Below are 22,608 nucleotides of genomic sequence, written 5' to 3'. Positions count from 1 at the left end.
TTATTTAATGTACCATCAAAACAATTTGATCTAATACTTGTCATTGATTTAGTCAGTAAAAAAGTCATTTTACTGACTTTTTGATATTAATAGAACTATTAATCATTGTAAACATGACATTCAGATGGTGGATAACTCCTCTATATTCATTCCACCACGTATCTCATTGTTCCCCCCACAAGTTTTGCACCAACAATAATGACAAGAAGGAATAGCACGTACCACGTTCCCAAGCATTTAGTCAAATGACTCGGTTCCACCGAGTAAAACGAGCGTTAACAGAGGGGTACTCATTTGACAAATGGGGCCCCCTGGCGCCCCCGTGGCACATATGGAGTATTGGGCCCCATTCATATATTGGTATGTCAATGATTCGGTACCACCAACTGTGGTCATATTTGACTCGCAAATAAATGACAGATCAACTTTCTTTTTTTTTCTTGGCCGAAAATCGGGCTCAGAGCATCCATGCGTACACATCCATTGATTATACCAACCAAATTTCAGCCCGATCCGTTCACGAATAACAGAGGAGTAGCGTTTTTAACTAGTGCACAGAAGAAGAAGAAGAACAACAACAACAACAAGTGAGTGGTGTTTTGAGTTCGGTAGCACGGCCTAAAAATGCAATAAGGTTGTTTCTTGCTGTAATCAGGGAAGATTAAAGCCTAACCTTATTGTGTTGTATACCAGAGATGGGAAACTTCTATCACAGCGGGGCCACAAAAATGTGAGTGTCTAAACCATGGGCCTTATTATCAACATTAATGTCTGCATTCAGAATAATGACCAATCAAATCATTACCACAGGATAGAACAAAGGACATATGATACTAATCTAGATAATTATATCCTGGATTCATCTCCGTCAGTGGGCTTCAACAAACCAAACATTCCCCGTCAGAGAGAAGCTGCCCTACAAATCTAGATTACAACATGCTAATTTAAGACAAGTGTTTTCAGCCTGAGTACGTACGCGCTCACATATAAGGGGTGGAGATTGCAGCATCTGACCAATCAATGTCATCATTTTATTTTGCTGTTATTTTTGTACTTGTTTTAGGTGTATTTAGAGCAATTTTGTGTATTTTTTGTTGTTGTTTTGTATATTTTCCTGCCATTTTGTGTGTTTTGTTGTCAGGTAGTGTTTTTGGAGTAATTTTATATGTTCAATTATATATAGTCATGGTATTCATTTTTCTTGTTATTGTTGTGTATTGTTGACATAGTTTTATATATATTTCGGTTATTTTTGGGCATTTGTAGTTGTCTTACGTATTTTTGGAGATATTTTATCGATTACTATTTTCTTCATTTTTTCTATTTTTGCTGTTATCGCACTGTTTCTAAAAATAAGTAATTTTGTGTGTTTTTGGTGTCATGTTGTGTGTTTCCTTTGGGGGCCGCACAAAATTAGACAGAGGCCTGAATGTGGCCCCAGTCCACCAGTTGCCCATGTCTAGGTTAGGCCTACAGTATATAGTTACAGGCTATATTTCTGGGTGACCCTTTTTGGCTTTAGCCCGGCGAACATACACAGCAATTCAGTAAAGCTGTTAGGGAAAGATACGACTCCTATAGGGTTGCAAACAGAAGGAAAACTGTGATCCAGACTGGAGAAATAAGGCCAGGATGGTTCTTAGACTCTCTATGAGCCACAGGAGTAGGAAGCACAAGAGGAGTAGATTATTTATAAAATTAGTCCTGCCCCCACACTGGGGAACACATGTATTTTACCAGCTTTGTACAGAATGATGCAACCTGATACAGAGATATAGATTAATATTAGCCTACCTGTTATTTGTCGTTAGGTACCTTTCAGCAATTTGACATCGTTTTTTGCAGTTGGTTATATATATACACATATACACATTTATATACACATATATTATTTGACATTTATATATGATATATATACAATGGAAATATAAGTCCAAATTTTAACAGGATTGCCAAACCACGTATACTGCAAACTACCTGAAATTAATGAAATTAAATATTACATAAATCATCAGAAAACCCTTAACTTTTTTATTTTATTTTATTTTATTTTACTTTACTTTACTTTATTTTATTTTATTTTATTTTATTTTTTTTAATTTTTTTCTAAATTTTTATTTTTATTTTTTTATTTTTATTATTTATACTTATTTTACTTTACTTTACTTTACTTTACTTTACTTTACTTTATTTTATTTTATTTTTTTTTATTTTATTTTATTTTAATTTTAATTTTAATTTTAATTTTAATTTTAATTTTAATTTTGTTTTGTTTTGTTTTGTTTTGTTTTGTTTTGTTTTGTTTTATTTTATTTTAAATAATAATAAAGATAGGAAATAGGAAAACCCTTAACATGATGAATGGAATGATGGATGGATTGTTGACAAACAAGACAGACAAGTAACGAATAAGCTCCACTGACACGCAATCATGACAGCAACTACAATACCCATCATGCATCTGTGCAAAATGGACGTTGCAAGCACACTCCTTGACAAATGGACTATGTAGTCCATAAATACGTATTTCCTCATAGTTAGTTAATTATTGAGCTCATTATTGACTGTTATATAAAGGCATAGGAGGTAAATATTTTTTTTTATTAATTTCGTAGTAGTCTATGGCTAAATCTATTAGAAATACTGTTTTTTCTGCAAATTAAAAAAGCAATAGACTGGATTACTGCATTTCCCAGAGGGCCTTTGGGCTCAGCGCATGCGTAATGCAAAGTGACAGTCGTGTGTGTCTGGAGCGTAGTCACGTGGAGTGAACAGTCCAAACAGAGTGTGAGCAGTAGACTGTCCGCCGCAGCGCTGCTTCGTGTTTAGACTGTTTTAGCCGCCCGGCCCATTAAAAAAAATAAAAAAAATACCCGTTTTATCGAAGAATGAGTGATAACGATGACATCGAAGTCGATAGTGACGTGAGTATGAGTGTTTTATTTGCTGCTTACGCTTGTTTTTTCCGCTGTAGCCAGGCTAGCTCTTGTGCTAGTGTTAGCCAGCAGTAAGTTGTCTACCTCTGCTACTCTGACGTGGTTGAAATACTGGATGTAGTGAAACTAACACACATACTCACCTAATGTGTACAGTTAATGAGTCATTGTATTGATATTTAGTCATTTCAGCCCAACACTACGATTCGGTCTGGCTACAATTGTACTTTTTGTTCTGTTTCGTTGCAGGAAGAATCACCGAGATATCACTGTGTGGTGCGTAACGCTGGGGTGGGGGATTTGTCCACTGTCGAAACATGTTGCAAATATACCTGAGTAATGCACGGTGGTTTAGGCTATTTTTTACACCAGGGAGGCTGGTAAGCACCTGTGGAGTCCCACTTTAAACACGAGAAAACAGTTTATTTTTGTTGTTGATGACGCGATAACTGCAGCATTGGATTAGATTGGGGGGAAATATCGTTTCCATCCGCGTGTGTGTGTGTGTGTGTGTGTGTGTGTGTGTGTGTGTGTGTGTGTGTGTGTGTGTGTGTGTGTGTACAACACGACCACAGGGAGGCTGCAGCAGCTATATATAGACCAAAGCCCGTGCATTTCCAAAGGCGTTTATGTTGCACAGTTGTCATGTTTTCCCCGTTATTTCGCCCCCCTCCCCCGGACTGCACACGGCGGGGATTCCGCTGCTGGTCGGGTCTGCTGGAGTAAAACCTCCACATGTAGGTCACCCGAGGCAGAGAGCAGCTTAATAATAGTAAGAGTTAGTGGATGCAGCTTCGTGTGAGGAATGGCTGATGTTTCCCTGTGTTTAGAGCCATCTTTTCTCTGCTGACACACTCAGTGATGAATGACGTAGAGCTGCTTATAGTTGCTGCTGCGCAATACTTACACCATCATTATTCACGTTTTCCTTGAATCAGAAATCTAGCATTAAAATGATATGTTATATAACTTCACAGTTAAAATAATCACCCCTCCATTATTTCGCGGCAGTTTGTGTGATTGTTGTAGGCTAAAACGCCTGATTTTACGGCAGCGTTTTCAAAATATTGCGTCAAAAGTTGCGTTATTTCGACGCTTTATTATTTATTTCCATAACTGTTCATACGTGGGTCAATTTTTATAAAACAGATGGCCTTTGAATCAGTCAACAATAATACAGAAAATGGCTCAGATTCACAACAATTAAATAAGATGAGTATGGGGGAAACATATATCGGTCCACTATATTATATGAACAGTAGAGTTATATTAGGCTTAACCCTGATCTAATCCACTATATCGGATCAGCCGATCTTTTGCATTTTATGCAATTAATGTGATTGGCTTTAATGTCTTAATTCGCCGACTCGATCAATTACGTTATAGTCATGATGAAACTTTCTGGAGATGCTTCCATTGCATTGTTTTATCGTCTCATTTACACCGAAGAATTGTTTGTGTTACATGACACGTTTGTGCACAAACCTGAAAACCTATACGCGAATGGCCAAAATGTCTCGATTGGAGCGGAGCGGCTGAGCACCGGACTTCTTCCCCAGTCTACTGCCTCTGAAAGCGGGAGCAGCGTCTGTGTGTGCTTGTGTGTGTGTGCGTGCACTTGTTTTGGTTATTCTCCCATTTACTTTCGCTTTCAGGGCGGTGGTGGACACAGAAGTTTGCTCGTGTGTGCGCCCCACCTCCGATGTGCACCTGTGAATATGGATTATAAGCAACAACAGCAGGTTTTGCGATGCCACAGTCAGGAAATATGTGTTAGCTCCTAATGCTAATGGTGGCTTCACGTAGTTCCAGTGTGGTCTGCCTCTGCAGCTTCAGTTCCAACTTTCTGTAGTTGCTCCACAGCAGTCACTGACTGTGACATGGGACTTTGGTTTAATTCAACAGCTGTAACGTTTATTTTGCCAATCATTAAAGACAGTATACAGCTTATAATTGATCTGCTCCAGTCTCACACGCTCTCTCACCCCACACATTGGTCGAGCGACTAGGGCATGCATTCGCAGTTAAAGGGCCACGCACCCACACAGGTCCTGCATGGAAAATCTTCAACTCTTCCACTCCCTCACAGTCGCAAGGCTGCGTTAAGGTCCAGAAACATGGTACTGTTTGATTTTTTTTTGTGAATTTGTATCAGAGAACCAACGGAATTCGGTCGGTACTTAAAAAAACAACATGAATTCATATGATCGCTGATCAGCCCAAAAAATCCTGATCGTGTAAAGCCTAAATTATATTGTAGAAACATGATCATATATTGTACAACCTATATATCATGTTTGTACATATATTGTACTAAAATATACTTATAATGTGCAAACAATATACTATATTGTACGAACAATGATTATTTTGTACAAACATGATATGATATTGTAGAAACATGATTTTATATTGTATGAACAATATAATATCACGTTTGTACACTTTAGTGATCAAATAAAGTATGTTTTCCATGTGGTAGCGCTACTAGAATATTAAACATAAAATAAGTGGATGTTGAAGTTTTAATAATAAATATTGTTGCTTTTCCTGTAATAATTTTCTCATTAGCTTTGTTACCATCATCCTTGGAAATGCGCAAAATCTAAATGGCGTAAGAAAAACTAGTAATGGTAACATCGGAATTTTGAAAAAAAAACAAATATCACTTTATTACTTTACACGAGGAGATTTTTCACACACTTTGATAATGAAATATATACAAAAGTGCTGTAAAAACACTTTTTCCACAATTACACAACAGAGGACGAGGCGTACCTGGTCACGAGACCACTCTGAGAATGCATGGATCGGTGTATGTGGACAGAAGAGGAGACCGAGACATTTCTTAGCATTATACTATATTATTTATTATTGCCACATTAGACGTTAAACAACAGACAAATACAGAGTGTTATAAGGAGGTTCCTGCAGAGAAGTCTCAGAATGAGATTTCACCAGAGTTTTGAGGCTTCTCCCAAAACAGCCTTCAATTGAAACATGTTCACAGCGCATTTATACTTTGTCGACATTTAGAAATATCGCTTTAATTTTGTGAAAAAACTGTACTGGAAACACAGCTAATGAAGGATTTCCACTTTCTGTAAAAGCAAAAATAGACAGTATATTTTATAAATCCTGTATGTAGAAAAAAGAACACACACACATCACAGTCAGCTCATAATTACTCTCCCTACATGCTCATGAATAGATAAAGAGAATCATTTATTTGACATTTAACTTTCTTTATTTTTTTAAGTATAATTTTTAAACTCATTCACTTGCCGTTGTTGCGTACACACACATGCACGCTGCACAGTCAGGCGTCTCCTTTGATAAACACCTCCCAACATAAACTTTATATTATCATAACTCAGCAGGCTTCCTTGATTTCCCTCCAATGTGTCCAAAGCTACAGCCAATAGAAATCTAATTTATTGATGCATTTTTATCATATTGGCCACATTAGCATTTCTGCTTGGCCTTTTAATGCTTTAATTCAATTCAAATTTTTATAATCTAAAATATATCTTTGTGCTATATAAATAAAATTGAATTGAATAGTTTTTTTGATGCAGACCTAATAAGTCTTCTATTTATGTATTTACAAACAATAAACATTGAAATTCAGTTTTAGGAAAATCACATCTATAACTTAAAATAAGATGGTTTTGATAATAAATTGATTATCCACACACACACACACACACACACACACACACACACACACACACACACACACTCTTTAATCCTATTGATAATTTGGCAAATATTCATGTTTATTGGTTGGCTGAGGGAGAACCATATTACCTCAAAACAATACACAATTAATTATAGGAGATGTCATGTTCCATCTGCTAAAGCCCTTATTTTTTCTCCAACAAACATTTATTTTTTAATAGAAGTCATTAAAAGTTTGTATATCAACAACAAAAAACAACTGGTTACTTGGAACATCACCTGATCATTTAAATTTGTCAATATGACCTGAAAACCATTCTTTTTGATTTTCCTATTGAAGCTCTGGATGGATCTTTGTGCTCACGTATAGACTTTAATGGAGAGATGAGATTACCAGTGGTGGTTGGTGGACCTTCCACTGCACCTGGAGCTGCTGTTATGTAATGTTTCACAGTCAGGTTCAGGTATGAAGGGAATGACGGCGGCCGTGACGCCCAGTCAGTGTGTCCTCGTCTGCAGGTGGTTTCAGTTTTATAGACTGGCAGGCTTGCGTACCCACAACGTGGTTTCTCAGCCTGTAGGTGTGTCTCATACCTGCTGTGTGTAGAATACACAATGCTTTAATATTAGATTTTTATCATCCAGGTGTTAAAAGACTTTGGTCTTTTTTTCCCGGAGTTATTACCCTTTTTTTTACTCTGAGGTATCTTCAAAGGGGACAGCTTTTCTTAGAAACCATTTAAGATAGGTATTAAATTTAGATTTTGATGTGATAATTTCTTATGTATACATCTAAGTTCTTAGATTTAGGACATTTAGGAAAAGATTGTGAGTTATAATGGCAACTGATCTGGCGGGGGATGTTGACTGTTTTCTTGTTTTGTATTAAAATACTTGTTTTAGGAGTCACTACTTTCACTACTTCTCAGAGCAGCATGAAAAGCACAGTTAGATGATTACTGAGTGCGTCCTAGCCCAGATTTTCCCCTAAACAGGACACGCTACAGAATTCACTCACACGTCCTGTCCCTATTAGGAGAAAAAGACAAAAGTGGCACATATTGTGCAGCTGATCGTTAATAAATGAGCCTGTGGCATTTTTCATCAGCAAATTTAACCTAGAATTGTCTTTCTAGTTAGACTTTATTGAGTTAAAAATATTGAGATTTATATTGTATATTGTCATTTTGCTTAGAAATATTGAGATACAAGTTTTTGGTCCATATTGCCCAGCCCTATTCATCACAAATACATATTATCAGATCAAATCGAAGAGTTTGCAGCTCTGGTTTAATTACAAACGGGATCAGTGTCTGAAGGAAAAGGCCCGGAGAGAATGATTTTTTTTTTTTACAGGTAGCGTTTAAAAATGACCGTCTTTCCCAAAAGTGATCTCAGATCTATGTATTTTGTACGTGTGTGATGTCCCTCCACCTTGTAAGACCCTCTAAAATCCATTGGAATTTTACATATATTTTTTTAAATTCTGTTTTAAAAAAATATTTTTTATTAATTTTTTTGAACATTACTTTTTAACTCTTGTGAGGAAAAAAAACCCAATAAAAAATAAGAACCAAAATGTATGTCAAACATAAAAATGTAATAATTTAAAACTATGTGTGTGGTAGATAGAAGTTGAAGTGACATGGATTATTCCTTTTGCATTATTTATAATATGTCATATGACCAGTGTTGGGAACGTTACTTTAAAAAAGTAATTAGTTATAATTACTCACTACTTGTTCCAAAAAGTAACTGTGTTAGTAACTGAATTACTCTATAATAAAAGTAACTCATTACCAAGGAAAGTAACTATTTGCGTTACCGTTAAAAAAAAAAAAAGTTGCTATATGTCAAATAATTCAGATTTTTTAGATGCGTGTGTCGTTGTGAGGTGCTTCATTAAATTTGAGATGTGGAAAAGTCTTCACTCCTGGATATAATGAACACTTCACATACACATTCTTTCCTTTGACCACAATTAATTTAAAGTAGTGTTTGTATCGCCACCTTAAAAATGACAACTTTTCATCAGACTGCTCCACGCTCACCATCTCTGCTGCTTCATCCAATCTGTAGTGTGTGTGTGCGTGCTCATGCTGGCACATGTGTAAAAACACTGGCTCTGATTGGCTACCATGACACATGACGCCGCCTTAGCCAATCATAATCGCTCACCTTGTTTTTAACCCACCTCCCCACTGAGTCAGAAGCCGGGGATGCTTTCGGATCACAATTTATTCAATCAATACATGTAACGCACCGCATTTAACATTCAGTAACGATAACAGCGTTATAACGTATAAAAAGTCATTAGTTGGATTACCCCGTTACTGAAAAACACTGCATATGACAGCATCAATGTCACCACAATTTCCCCTTGGGGATCAATGGTTTACTGAATATGAGCAGGTTTATTGATTAAGTTTTGATCAACTTCATTTATGATCCTGATGACAATGTTCCAGACCATAATGATTAGACAAATCAGTTATTTCTAGGTCTGATATTGGTCCGATTTTAGCCTGAAAACGAATATTGGATTAAAATTTCCGGATTTTTCAATTTCTTTTTTTTTCAATTCATTTTTTATTTATTTTAGTCAATTGTAGAATACTGTAGATATTATGTAACCAAATGGTTAATAATAAATGGGTCAGTTTTTCTTATACCTACTGTGGCTGACTTTTACATCACTTGATCAAGCCTTTTCTAACATACACAATAAGTAGTTATTATTTTATTAAAGAAAAGAAAGGGAAATAAAAGTATGTATGATTCATGCTGATATCGGTATTGGCCGATACGCAAGGCTGCAATATTGGTATATCGAAAATGAAAAAGTTGTATCGGGACATCCCTAGTTATTTCACCACTAGTGTCCAGAATATTGTACAGTATTAGAAGCTATCAAGTAATCATTAACCTATGATCACATTATGTCTATTTCTGTTTTCATTGGTCAATTGTGTGATTCCGTCCACAATTTTGTTAATGTGGAATTTTTAGGGCCTTAGCCTGGCTAAAAGTCAACCTGGGTTATTCTAATGTCAGAACAGCCCCACGTGCACACGGACCAGAACACACATGATGATGATGATGATGATGATGATTTCCATATGTTATTTTCAGTGTGACACAGACCTGTAGTTTCAGTCATAAGTTGCTGCTAAACACAGACTCACAGACGTGTTGGAGTGTTCTCTCCACACATTGTGAGTTCTGCTCTGAGTCAGATGAGGTCTGATCACATGACCTCCACATTGTGTTTGTGGGAATTAATGCAAGATGAGTCAAAGCAACTCTGTCTGTTAGTGTCTCTGTTTGCTGATTGGCTGGATTAGCCCCGAATAAGATTTTATTGGCGCTCGTAAAACAAAAAAAAAACTAGCTGTAAATTGTATCTGATGCCTGTCTGGTCATGTGACGCCTCAGCTGTGTAATTACAATCCAAACCTGTGGCTGACGTTTACAGCAGCCTGGTATGTTCCCATCATCAGCTGGTGTGTGATGGTGGAAGGAACTGGAAGCTTCTTTAACTGGAGAAAAACAGTGATTTTACATGTTCACTGGCAGCCATCATCATTATACAGGCTCTGATTTTTAACCTGTCAATAACTCTCTGATATTCCAGTTCTATATTTCAATAACATTACAGCTCATGAACCAGGTCATGGCAGAGATTGAGTGGGTGCCTAGGGTTTGGCATATTCGAATATAAACTTTTCAAGGGGATATATATATATATATATTTTTTTTTTTTTAATTAACTGTTACTTGGTAGTAATTTTAAATCACTGTATCTCATCCAAACATTCATATATTATTATCCCTTCAAAATAATACAATAAAAAAAAAACATAACATTTCAACGGTGGAAAATTTCCATGGGAATTAACGTGACATTTTTTTAGTAGTACATTAGTATGACATTTACAACACAGCCTATGTCTTTATCTGATTTCTAATCTTGTGGGAAGCAGCTTTCATTTCCCGTGGAAATTTAGCATAAACTTTCTGCTCCATTGCGACCCTGGTGGTGACACTGGGCGACTGAAAGAGCAGAAGCTGTGGAAGTTTTTCTGTTTATAGTCAGAATTATTCTTTTCAATTCTACCAGTAGATTTTTAAGTTGTTGGCTTGTGCCTATTGGTCACTCACACCTTTTAAAACATTGGTGACGTGGTTTTTGACATTGTTTGGAAATGAAATAGTCCTGTTTTTGCATGACTTGGCAGCAGAGTGTGTGTGTGTGCGTGCGTGCGCTCTACACATGCTGCTCTGCTGCCATGCTGAAGGCCTTGTGACTCTTGTCATTACAGGCAGACAAACGGGCACATCACAATGCGCTGGAGCGCAAGCGTAGGGACCACATTAAAGACAGCTTTCACAGCCTCCGGGACTCGGTCCCCGCTCTGCAGGGAGAAAAGGTTGGTAAAGCTCAACCTGTAAGTGCAACTCCACACACTAAACTGTTCTTGATGCCATGTTGTGTTTTCAATGTGTGTATTCTAACCTTTTTTTTATTGCATGACTTCTATTCAGGTGGAATGATTTTGACTGTCGTGTTTTTAACCATGTATTTTTCTCCTTTGTGCTCTGCTATGCTGATGTATTTGCTGATTGTTGTTTGTGCGTCAGTGGAGGGAAATGTTTGAGGCAGATGGTGGGAAAGAGCAGCCTGGCAGCACTCTAAGGGTTGGACCAGTGTCAGGAAGTTATTATGGAGAAATGTTCTTCTTCTCTTCCTGTCTTCATATTAATGACCTTTAGAGCTGCCACAGTATATATATATATATATATATTAGGGATGTGCTCCGATCATGTTTTATGCTGCCTATCACTGATACCGATCACATGGATTGGCTGTATATTTTTCATTGTAGTTATGATGAATGTTACCAGCTAGATGGTTTGGGAAAAAAGAACCATGAAATCACCTAATTTAGACAAAAGCATGATTTTACTTTTTCAAGAGAAAAAATAAAAAAAAAACCTTACAGGCACAATGCAGCAAGTATTCAGTCAAAGAACAACTGAAAGACACTTAAAATAACCTTTTATCAGTAACACAGTCTTTAACTGATTGAAAACCTTAAGGCTCTCAACAGGCTAAATAGTGTTGAAAATAAAATAAATAAAAGGCAATATATCTCACAACACTGCCTCTATCATGTCAAGTAACAAATAATACATTCAAATAAACTATCATAAGTTATTAAATCAAAAACACCTGAGAAAATGGCTTAGCAAACGCTGTTGTGCATTGTTAAAGAAAAAAACAACCTGGTTCTTACCTTTCTTATAATTTATAAAATAAATAATATAATGGGTCTGTTTTCTCGCATGTAAAATAAAACAGCCCATTTGTCACTTAAACAACAACATAAATATGATCTTCAAAAACTTTGTATATCAAAAAAAAAAAATAGCACAAAAGAATTTAAAGTGTGTTTTTTTTGAACAAGGAAAATATGTTAAGCATGCTAAATGTCTGACTTGTTGAGAAGCATTGTGGAAGCATTATTTTTAATAAAGAGGAGCATCTCATTTTTTACTGTCATGATGATGGATACAGTGCTGAATAAGCGCTCACTCTCCACACTTGTGCAGGGTGCAGACGGCAGAACCTGGTTTGTTCCACCACTGAGAAAGGCTGGTCATTTCGTCTGATGAATATAATTAATTTCCTAGTTGTTTGCTCAGCGTTCTGACTCTCACGCTTCTACGGACAAGTGTTGCCAAGCGTGGGCTGTGTTAACGTCTTTTCTTTGTTTGTCGTGAGCCTCAAAAACTCCCCGTACTCCGTGAAGAGTTTGTTCTTCTAATTTTGGATGAAGTTTGTTGTGTTGAAGCCGTTAAATGTGCTTCCCCATGAGGTATTTTTTAGTGGTTGTAGGATGCAAATTTGACATCACTCACTCAGATCTTTGAAAAGCTACACACGGCAGACATGTTTGTTGTTGTGGTTTGCCGTTGCACGCCTGCACAGTGTGAAGGAAAGGGGGAGGGGACATTACTCTGCACACAGAGCCTTTGCCGGCTCCTAAGTATGAGCTACAGGTGATCGGTTTTGTGATCGGCAATGAAAGGCATTGATCGGCGAACGCCGATCATAGTTTTCCACGGAAATTGGCCGATAATGATTGGTGGCCGATCGATCGGAGCACCATTAATTAATATATATATATATGTATGTATATATATATATCCACAGCCAGTATAAGGTTAATATCTGCTAAATTAAGTTGTGAAAATGTAATAAAGGTGTCAATGGTTTTAGACTGGTGCAGTAGAACAACCTGTGACAGAACTGCTCATGATGACTCGGCACTTAAAATCATTTTGTTATTAAATACATTTCTTCACTAAGGAATCAAAATGTACTAGTTTGGATCTGTGCTTATTGGTTAATTTACATTTTTTGTAAAAGTTTCTCACATTGCATTGTGGGAATTGGAGTCCCGTAGACGGACGCAAAGAAGTGTTTGTACTTAATTCTAACCAAAGTGACTTCCCAACACATTTCTGTTGTTTTCACGGACTAAAAGTTGCGAGAAAACAATGGCAGATGGTTATTTAAGGATTTACGTGGAAAGATCAGAATCTGGCCGAAATGAAATGTCTCACGAGGAATACTGGGAACAAACTAGAAGAAAATTTCAAGTTAATCACTGTCCTTCTTGTTTGGTGAAGAAACACAATAAATTACAGTAAGAATGAAGTAAAAACACTTCAACGCATCTATCTATTGGACTTCACATCCCACAATGCAATGCACAAAACCTTTATGACAGTGGAGATGAAAAATATTACCTTTAATGCAGCAATTTCAACCTTTTACATGTTTTTGGAGCAAAGGACCTACACTATGTTTTTATCTGATAAAAATCATCTTCTCCAGCAGCTTTAAGTAACAAGAGACAAATATTGGTGTGCGTTCACACATCTGTGGCATAAACTAACGTGATTACCAGTTTCATCAAAACCAATGTCAGAAAAGCAGTTTGTAAACACACTCAGAGAAACTTATGATAATGACTTTTTCATTTCAATTTAATCAGGATGGTTGGAAACGTTACAACTTTAGTGGCTATTGAAGGAAAACTGGATAAAATGGCCGATCACGATAACAGAACGTCTGTTTTCAAAACACTGATTGGTTAATAAAGAGTGAACACAGCCCCTCCTGCAGTGTTGAGTGTGACTAAAACATGATTAGGAACTGGAAATTCCCCTTTAAACTTGCTTGCGTTTTACATGTGTACAGCAAATGGAGTCACAGGGCCCGTCTTGGAATTCAATTTTCGATCTCTTTTTTTTTCGGCATTTTTTCGGGGTATTTCGGCACATTACGATTCACTGCCTTTTTTATTTATTTATTTATTTTTACAGCATTCCATTGTTTCTCAACATAATAAATTGCTGTTTTTAGAAACATAACAATTCCATTCAGACAGGAGACAAAGTTATCTTTTTACCTTTAATTAAACCAGCAGAGGACATCTTTACTGTAATATATGCAATAAACAAAAGGGGCTGTTGAATGATAGATTATATCCAGTTTGTTATATATAAACTAAATAAGCAGCGTAAGTACTACAGTGCTTTGGAAACATCTGTTAATCCGTTAAAATATCTTTCTACAGTATTTCTTATAACTTGGCATTTAAAAAAAAAAAAAAGGATTATTGGAAATGTATTAATTGATTACTATGTCTGATTGAAGATGCATTGATTATTTATCTTGCCTCTAACGATTACATTGTCTTCATTGTGTTAAAGTGCTGTATAAGCAGATGTAAGTCAGTGTTGTTTTAATTCCACTTTCATGGACCAGTGCGTTGCAAAAGCAGGTCCTACACGACAGAATATGAGGTTTAGTTCATAACTGTGCAGATGTTTAAAATTCTTTATTATTTGTCTACAATAAACATCAACTAATATGTGTATAGTTCAATAATTGGTTCATGAGCAGCTCTGTCTCTGGAGTCTTTCATTAACTGTTTCCCATGAACGCTCTGTGCTGCACAGAGTGTCACTGATCTGTTCCTCGAGGCGTCCCGTAGCGCAGCTTTGTGTCAGGGACAGGAAGGACTGTGATACAAATGTTGTGACTCTGTATACGTGCGTCATTGCTCCCATTTTTGCATGTGTCACTAACAGCAGTCTACCAAACAGGCGTCTCGTGCTCAGATCCTAGACAAAGCCACAGACTACATTCAGTACATGAGACGGAAAAATCTCACACACCAGCAGGACATCGATGACCTGAAGAGGCAGAACGCTCTGCTGGAGCAGCAAGGTAACTGACGCACCTCTAACGACCGGGAGAAAAACATTACATTTAAGAGGGTCCATCATCACTGCTTCCATGTTGTTTTTCCCCTTCATTGGATGGTGCTTGGCTCCGCCTTCATATCTTCAAGAGGATGACACGTTCAAAGAGACTGAAAAACTAACTATACTTAATTAATGAAAATTCTTGGTTGAAACCCAAGGCTGAAGCATTTAAAATAAATTATTATGCAAATGATTAGACCTATAGCATTTATGGCTCTGAATGTGTACTAACCTCACTAAAATTGTATACATTAATATTGATTTACTTCAAAACATCATATTTGTTAGTGTTTTTGCAAATTTTCACTGAAAAAAAGAAAATACAGTGTTACACACTGCCATCATAAAATAAAGTGCAACAAGTTTCTTTTCACTGAAACTACTGTGTAGACATCTCAAAGTAACCATGACGACATAATGACTGCATTGTAACAACTGTAAGTGAGAACATTAAGGAAAAATCACCCTGAGTTACTGATAATGCACAAAAATAAGAAAAAATTATAATGTATCCTATTGTATCAGTTTAAACACTGAACAGATTATAAAAAAATAAAATACCTTCATAAAATCAAGGTCATCAAATAACTATTGGCACACATCGAAAGCTTTGTAACCACTGAAATAATGCACAAAAATATTGATTAAATATTAAAAAAGTTTATATTAAAAAATCCATTTAAAATCGACACCCAAAAATCGCGATATATCGTGAAATCGATTTTTTTTTCACACCACTAATGTGTACTAACCTCACTAAAAATGTATACATGAATATTGATGCTTTATTAATAATACATTTCAAAAAATGAAAATATGTATTTTGCACTGACTTTCCAACAATGCACAATATAAAATAAAATGTATATATACTGTATGTATAGATGAAATAATATTGTACAGGCCTATAAATGGCTGGGCAAATGAAATACGTTCCCATTAAAACACAAAGTGTATTTGAACTTGTTGATGAAGAGAAGCTTTATTACAATTCAATTACAACGTCCCTGTATTCATTGCAGCGTGCATCATTTATTGATCTTTATAACACGGACCAAATATCAGAGGATCTCTGTGTGTGAAACGTGAGCTGACGCGTCAGACTGTCGTGTGCTTTGTGACACAGAAACATTCATTACACTGAAGGTCTCAGCCTCTGCTCAGAACACATTTCATTAATCAGATGTATTGAAAAACAGCTGCTCTGTGAGTTTGCAGACATGCGTCTTTAAATTCACTGGTTACTCAAAACCACTGAAAACAACTGTATTTGATATGAAGTAGTTTTGTTGATTGATTCTAGTCCAGCTCTTGACATGTTGGTTAAAGTATTTCAATTTTGTGTATTTTGTTGTAAATATATGAGTGACTTCCCTCTATAGATTGAAACCTGGCTATTACAATATCATTGGTTTTTGACGTTCTGGGGGCTTCTTATGTCACAAACCACCACTGTTAGCCCCGCCCCTCCTATGAAAACTATCACCTGTTGACTCTACAATCTGTGGTGAGTAGGTTGGATAGAGAGAGGCATAGTGAGCGTTCAGTAGCTACTTAGCATAGCATAGATTATTCGTTGGAGACTGTATATTATAGACTGGGCGTGTCTTAACTGTTCCAGGAGCCCCGCCCATAATCAAAGCATTTTTAAAAAACAATTCCTGCCTAGATTCATGTCAGCCAAAACCTCAGGGTTTAGTTTCTCTTGAAGTCACTTTTCATCCACAATTAGTTTAAAATATTTTCATCTGATAGAGTGAGTGTAGATTTAAACCATAATTAATGTCTGTTACCTAATACAGTTGTGTGCGAAAGTCAGGGCACCCCTTTAAAAACAGCATATTTTATATATTTAAAAAGTTATATTCATATTTACTGTCTCTCTGGTATATGTGAAAAAAAAGACAATATTGTCAGGAAACAGTAATGCATAGTTACATTTTATTTTATAAATTGAACAAAATTACAAAAATGAAAAACATAATTTTGGCATGTGCAAAAGAATCAGAATCAGAATCTTTTATTGACCAGGTACAGTTTAGAACAATACGAGGAATTTGACTAGGTAGTTGCAGTGAAAGGAGACACATCAACACACCGGAGCAGCCATTTGCGGCGCCCACATATTTAGGTGAAAAAGGGATCAATAACAGGAGGAGAGGAGGGGTGAGGGGAAAAAAAAACTGCCAGTTTGAAACTGATTTCCCTAAACAGAGAAAGCAGTGTGAAACCAGGAAAAAACCGCTTCTGCAAACATAATGTAAGCATGACACAGTCAAACAACTCGAGACAAGGCATGTAGGAAGGGTTGGGTGGGAGGTTGGCTGGGGGAGGGGGTCAGGTGGGAAGAACAACAGGAGTCCAGCCGTTTGGGGACATGGGCGTGCTGCCAGTCGGCGCTGCAACCACGCCTCCATGCAGCTGCGGTTGGGAGGTGGGGAAAGATGGCCGACGAGGCATTTGAAGTTGAAGACCTGTAGCTGCGTACTGACAACCAGATGACGTGTGGAAAAGTTCAGCATCAACAGTTCCAGGAGGAATGTAGGGAAGGAGCGGGGGAGGGAGTGGGGGTAAGAGCCGCCGTCTGCAGAAACTTCCTGGTGATAAGAGTTGAGACAACCTTGGCTTTAGCCTTGGCTAGCTGGGGAGCTGAAAGGGAGATAAGCAATGTGATTTGATACAGGCTATGTTAATTTCCAATAGCCTTCTGTCCTGGGTCTCTCTGCTGTAACCCAATGAATGGCCTAGTTTCCACTTCCAAGCCGGGCCTCAAACTTCTCCCAGTTGTTATCCATAACGCGTAGACGATCCAAAAGCAGCTCTTGCTTGCTTTTGATATCGATCAACACATGAGTCTGAGTGTTCAGAGCCCTGCTACATCCTTCAGAAATCACTGGCAGCTTTTCCAAAACAGTCGCCAGCGTAGTACGGACTTTTCGATAGATTAGGAAGCCACCAGCTCCGATCAGCAGCATGCCTACTATCATTATTCCAATCATGTAGATGTCCTCCACGTCTTCCACGGAAAGGATGGACAGACACACAACTCGCCACTTGTTCCAAGGGTCAAGTGTGTATCCAGCCGCAAACGTCCCGCTTGGACATGCGGGGTCACCACCCCTGGTTCTTTGCGTCGAAAAAATCTGATCGATAGCACTGAGAGACCAACTAATTAATTCCATTATTCCGGTTTTGGATGAGTTGCAGAGAGAGGCTCTTGTTAGTTTCACAAGACCTGACAAAGCAGCAGCTGGGAGAGAGATAAGACGGAAGGGAGGGAGAAACAGAGAGTGCGACTGACCTCGTCGAAAGTCGGGGCACCCTGAGAGTTTCAAAGTGTCAGATTCTTTTTACAAGCTCAGACCTCTACCAGCTCATTGGTCCTGAAGCATGTGTCAACAATTGTCATTAGGGAGTGCCAGCTGGTGCCAATTTGAGGGTTTCTTAAATACGGCGACTCCACAAACCTTGTACAAACACTCAGCAACCATGGGTTCCTCTAAGAAGTTGTGTAAGACAGAAAAAATGAAAGTAATTGATGCCCACAATGCCGGGGAGGGCTACAAGAAGATAGCAAAGCGTTTTCAGCTTGCAGTTTCCACAGTGCGAGGCATAATTAAGAGATGGCAGGTGAGGGGAACTGTGGAGGTCAAGAAGAGATCTGGAAGACCAAGGAAACTCTTCGGAGAGAACAGCTCGTAGTCTGGTCAGAAAGGTAAACCAAAACCCACATTTGACTTCAAAAGACCTCCAGGAAGATTTAGCAGACTCAGGAGTGGTGGTGCACCCTTCCACTGTGCGCCGATACTTGCACAAACAAGACCTTCATGGAAGAGTCTGTAGAAAAAAACCTTATCTACGATCTCATCATAAAATACAACGTCAAAAATATGCAACAGAACATCTACAGAAGCCTGATGACTTTTGGAAACAAGTGCTGTGGACTGATGAAGTTAAAATAGAACTCTTTGGCCACAATAAGCAAAGGTATGTTTGGAGAAAAAAAGGAGCAGCATTTCATGAAAAGAACACCTTGCCAACTGTTAAATATGGGGGTGGATCCATCATGCTTTGGGGTTGTGTTGCAGCCAGTGGGACAGGAAACATTGCTCGGGTGGAGGGAAGAATGGATTCAATTAAATACCAGCAAATTCTGGAGGCAAATATCACAGCATCTGTAAAAAAGCTAAAGCTGAAAAGAGGATGGCTTCTACAACAGGATAATGATCCTAAACATACCTCCAAATCCACCATGGACTACTTCAAGAAACGCAAGCTGAAGGTTTTGGAATGGCCTTCACAGTCTCCCGACTTAAACATTATCGAAAATCTGTGGGTAGATCTTAAAAGAGCTGTGTATGCAAGATGTCCGAGGAATATTGCAGAACTGGAAGCCTTTTGCAATGAAGAATGGGGAAAAATCCCAAATAATAGAATCCAGAGACTTGTTGTTGGCTCTAAGAAGCGTTTACAAGCTGTGATATCTGCCAGAGGGGGTGTTACTAAGTACTGAAGGTACTGATGCTGTAGGGTGCCCCGACTTTTGCACATGCCAAAATTATGTTTTTCATTTTTGTAATTTTGTTCAATTTATAAAATAAAATGTAACTATGCATTAATGTTTCCTGACAATATTGTCTTTTTTTCCCATATACCAGAGAGACAGTAAATATGAATATAACTTTTTAAATATATAAAATATGCTGTTTTTAAAGGGGTGCCCTGACTTTCGCACACAACTGTAGTTACTTTCACCCTCATGTTTCTAATTAAGATACGTATGAAAGGAGGATATTATATTCATCCAAATATTGAATAATGGTCTGAACATGGCATTGACATGTGATTAATGTCATTCTTGGACGTCAAGTCTCTTCTTTTTCAGCCGCTGACATATGTTGGGTTTTTTGTAGATTTTGCTCCAACATGTGTTTGTGTTTTTTCTTTCACTACAGTTCGTGCTCTTGAGAAAGTGAAAGGCTCGGCCCAGCTCCAGGCCAGCTATTCCTCTCCTGACAGCAGCCTGTACACCAACCCTAAAGGAAGCGCTGTGTCAGCGTTTGACGGAGGCTCCGACTCCAGCTCTGAGTCTGAGGTGGAGGTGACGCCCAACAGGAAGAAGCTGAGAGTGGAGGCCAGTTAAAGCCACTGGACCACTGAAGCTGAGGAGGATTAACAACTCCGTCACTGTCCTGCTTGTTTGCTCTCCTCCACTTCTGGGTGGGGGCGTGCTGGAGACTGATGACCCCTCCCTCCAATCCACAATAATCCCTACACTCAGTCTCTATCAGAGGTAACACACAAGGCACCAGATGACGGCTCCAGTCCAACCAGACGGTTTTGGGTTTCCCTGGTTCTGTTCCTGCTCTCCCTTTAAACCATCAACAATCTGACCCCCCCCCCACACACACACACACACACACACACACACACACACAGGCAGCTCCACTGCAGCAGGAACCAATGCTTTTAATCCTCTAAGTTCTTTTCCTCCCCACGTTTGTTCTTTGGAGGAGTGAGGGTGAGCGTGGTGCACTGTTCCATTTCATTTTTGTGTGTTTTTGTTGTTTCTGATAACAAAGAAACCTGCTTAGACTTTACACACACACACACACACACACACACACACACACACACACACACACACACACACACACACACACACACATGATTTGTCCTGGAAAAACAATCTGTTTAACCTTTTCCACTGAAGAATGTGAAGAACGTCAAAGTGACACCACCACCACCACCACAGACGTTTTCAGATCGTCACTTTGACTCTTTATATATTATATATGGTTAAAAAAAAAGCATAAATTGGATGTTTGAGGTGAAAAGTATGTGATGCATCTTGTAGGAATCTTGAGTCGATCCTGCCACACGTTTCTTTAAAGGTTCAGATAGTTATTGAATGTCTAAAGTTTAGCTCCACTTTTCTGAAGGAAGTGGGTTGAATTCCCCTCAATGTTTTTGTGCTTAACACAAATCAATGTTGCTGAATACCCGCCCGACCCCACGGAAAAAAAGGAAGCGTTCTGCGTGTGTAGGAAACGTGTGTGTATCTTGTTTCCATTTTATTTCCATTTAGGACAATGTTAGTGTTGTAGGTCTTTGTTCGATTCCATTCCATGGAAGTTTAAAGTATGTTGTACATACTGCCAATTGTCTTGCAAGTTGAGGCCTACCTTTACTATGAAGCTATAAAATAAACTATTTTATCCTTTAAACTGCTCTCTGTGGTCACTGAGCACTCGTGTTCATCAGCTTCAGGTTTTTCAGGTTTGCCACGATCGTTGGCACACGCACACACACACACACAGAGTTTATAGTGATAGTAGTGCTTTACAACCACACTGATGAGCAGCTGTTAGACTCAAACCTTCATACAAATGTCCTGTTTTTTTTAGATCTTTGCTTCCTGAACCTGTAACTTGTAGCCTAACTCACCGTTTTTCAACCACCGTATTAAATTATTCAATTTCACCTAATTGGTCTAAAATGTTTTTGAAAACAAAATAATTGTCTGCAAATTGTGTATGTTATTGTACTGCTGTGAGCCCCTCCCCTTTCCCAAAGCTCACAGACGGCAGCGGATAGGAGACCCCCACCACCGTGGACGTGAGGTAATAAATCTAAACCTTAATTTATGATATTCATTAAAAAAAAAAAAACCCCACCTGTGATATACACAGCGATTAAAAAAATAAAATAATGAAAAAGAACGACACACAACTGCCACTCAGTTTTCATCATCAGTTAATATCTGACACTCCTAACATTACAGAATGAAATGTAATTATATAACTATTATATACTAATAATATATTTATATATCTAAATATTAAGATAAGATAGTCACACTTTTTATTTGAAAAAGGAAATGTGAAAAATAGATATGTTCATTTGGTTCCTATTAGACACTTGAATGACTGCAGATTGTTAATTACACTTTTTATTAGAAGAAATATTAAAAAAACATTTTTCGTTGTGTTTATTTTATTCCTATTTAAGACACTTTGATATGAATGTCTGCATATTGTTAATATAGGCTACAAAGTTTCATTTTCGGTTGAAAAACACTGGCTTAACTGAAGGTGAATTAGTTTTAGAGAAATTCTAACCAGACAAGTGACATCACTTTGTTTTTAAACCATGGCTCAACATTGATTTGCACAATAGTTTTATTTGAATATGGATTAACTGTAGTGTCAGCCTCATAAAATCTGACAAAGCTCCGGTGCTGCGCCTTCCTGTCACCGTGGAAACAATAGTTCAACACCAACAGGAAGTACGTCCATATTTACCCTCTTTATTCACACCCTGCATTTCAACATTCAGGCTCTGAAGCTACTTTAATTAATGAGTGGCTAATGCTCAGCGACGCTTGTTTCCTCGTACTGCTCACTGTCCGTAGCGTGATGGATCATTTCTGTGTTTTTGGCTTAAACTACCCAACAGTTGTTTTATCTGTGAGGCCAGCCTGGTTCTCCATATGTGGGAATGTTTGTCATGGTTTGGCCCTGGATTCTGATCCAATGAGAGCGTGATGTTGCATGCTTTAAATCACTTCAGTTAATGACATCGATAAGATCATCCAGTGAAATGTAGAATGTATCAGCATAATGAAACTACAACTGCAATAATTAAC

At 37.8% G+C, this 22,608-nt stretch overlaps 1 protein-coding gene across 7 annotated transcripts; it reads left to right on the top strand.

The window, feature by feature from the left end:
• Positions 1–2,744: 2,744 nt before the first annotated feature.
• Positions 2,745–21,187, top strand: max (myc associated factor X). Of its 7 annotated transcripts, none has more exons than XM_028439282.1 (5): positions 2,745–2,924; positions 3,186–3,212; positions 10,940–11,047; positions 14,799–14,922; positions 19,916–21,187. In XM_028439282.1, exons 1-5 carry the CDS (start codon positions 2,889–2,891, stop codon positions 20,101–20,103), a joined length of 483 nt encoding a protein of 160 aa, XP_028295083.1. In that variant the 5' UTR covers positions 2,745–2,888; the 3' UTR covers positions 20,104–21,187. The 7 variants fall into 7 exon arrangements, with proteins under 7 accessions (XP_028295083.1, XP_028295081.1, XP_028295080.1 ...); XM_028439280.1 differs by having other exon boundaries at positions 14,784–14,922; XM_028439279.1 differs by having other exon boundaries at positions 2,746–2,924; positions 10,940–11,065.
• The last annotated feature ends 1,421 nt before the right edge of the window (positions 21,188–22,608 follow it).

This window comes from Gouania willdenowi, chromosome 24, assembly GCF_900634775.1.
Source record: "Gouania willdenowi chromosome 24, fGouWil2.1, whole genome shotgun sequence".
Lineage (NCBI taxonomy): Eukaryota > Metazoa > Chordata > Actinopteri > Blenniiformes > Gobiesocidae > Gouania > Gouania willdenowi.
The sequence above is the reverse complement of the archived record's forward strand: the minus strand, read 5'-3'. Positions and strand labels throughout refer to the sequence as shown.

Excerpts from the sequence above, each read along its gene's own strand:
- max (XM_028439278.1), top strand. The coding sequence starts at position 2,889 with ATGAGTGATAACGATGACATCGAAGTCGATAGTGAC. Across the intron at positions 3,213-10,939 it reads CACCGAGATATCACTGTGTG|GCAGACAAACGGGCACATCA; the intron begins GTGCGTAACGCT and ends TTGTCATTACAG. Across the intron at positions 14,923-19,915 it reads CGCTCTGCTGGAGCAGCAAG|TTCGTGCTCTTGAGAAAGTG; the intron begins GTAACTGACGCA and ends CTTTCACTACAG.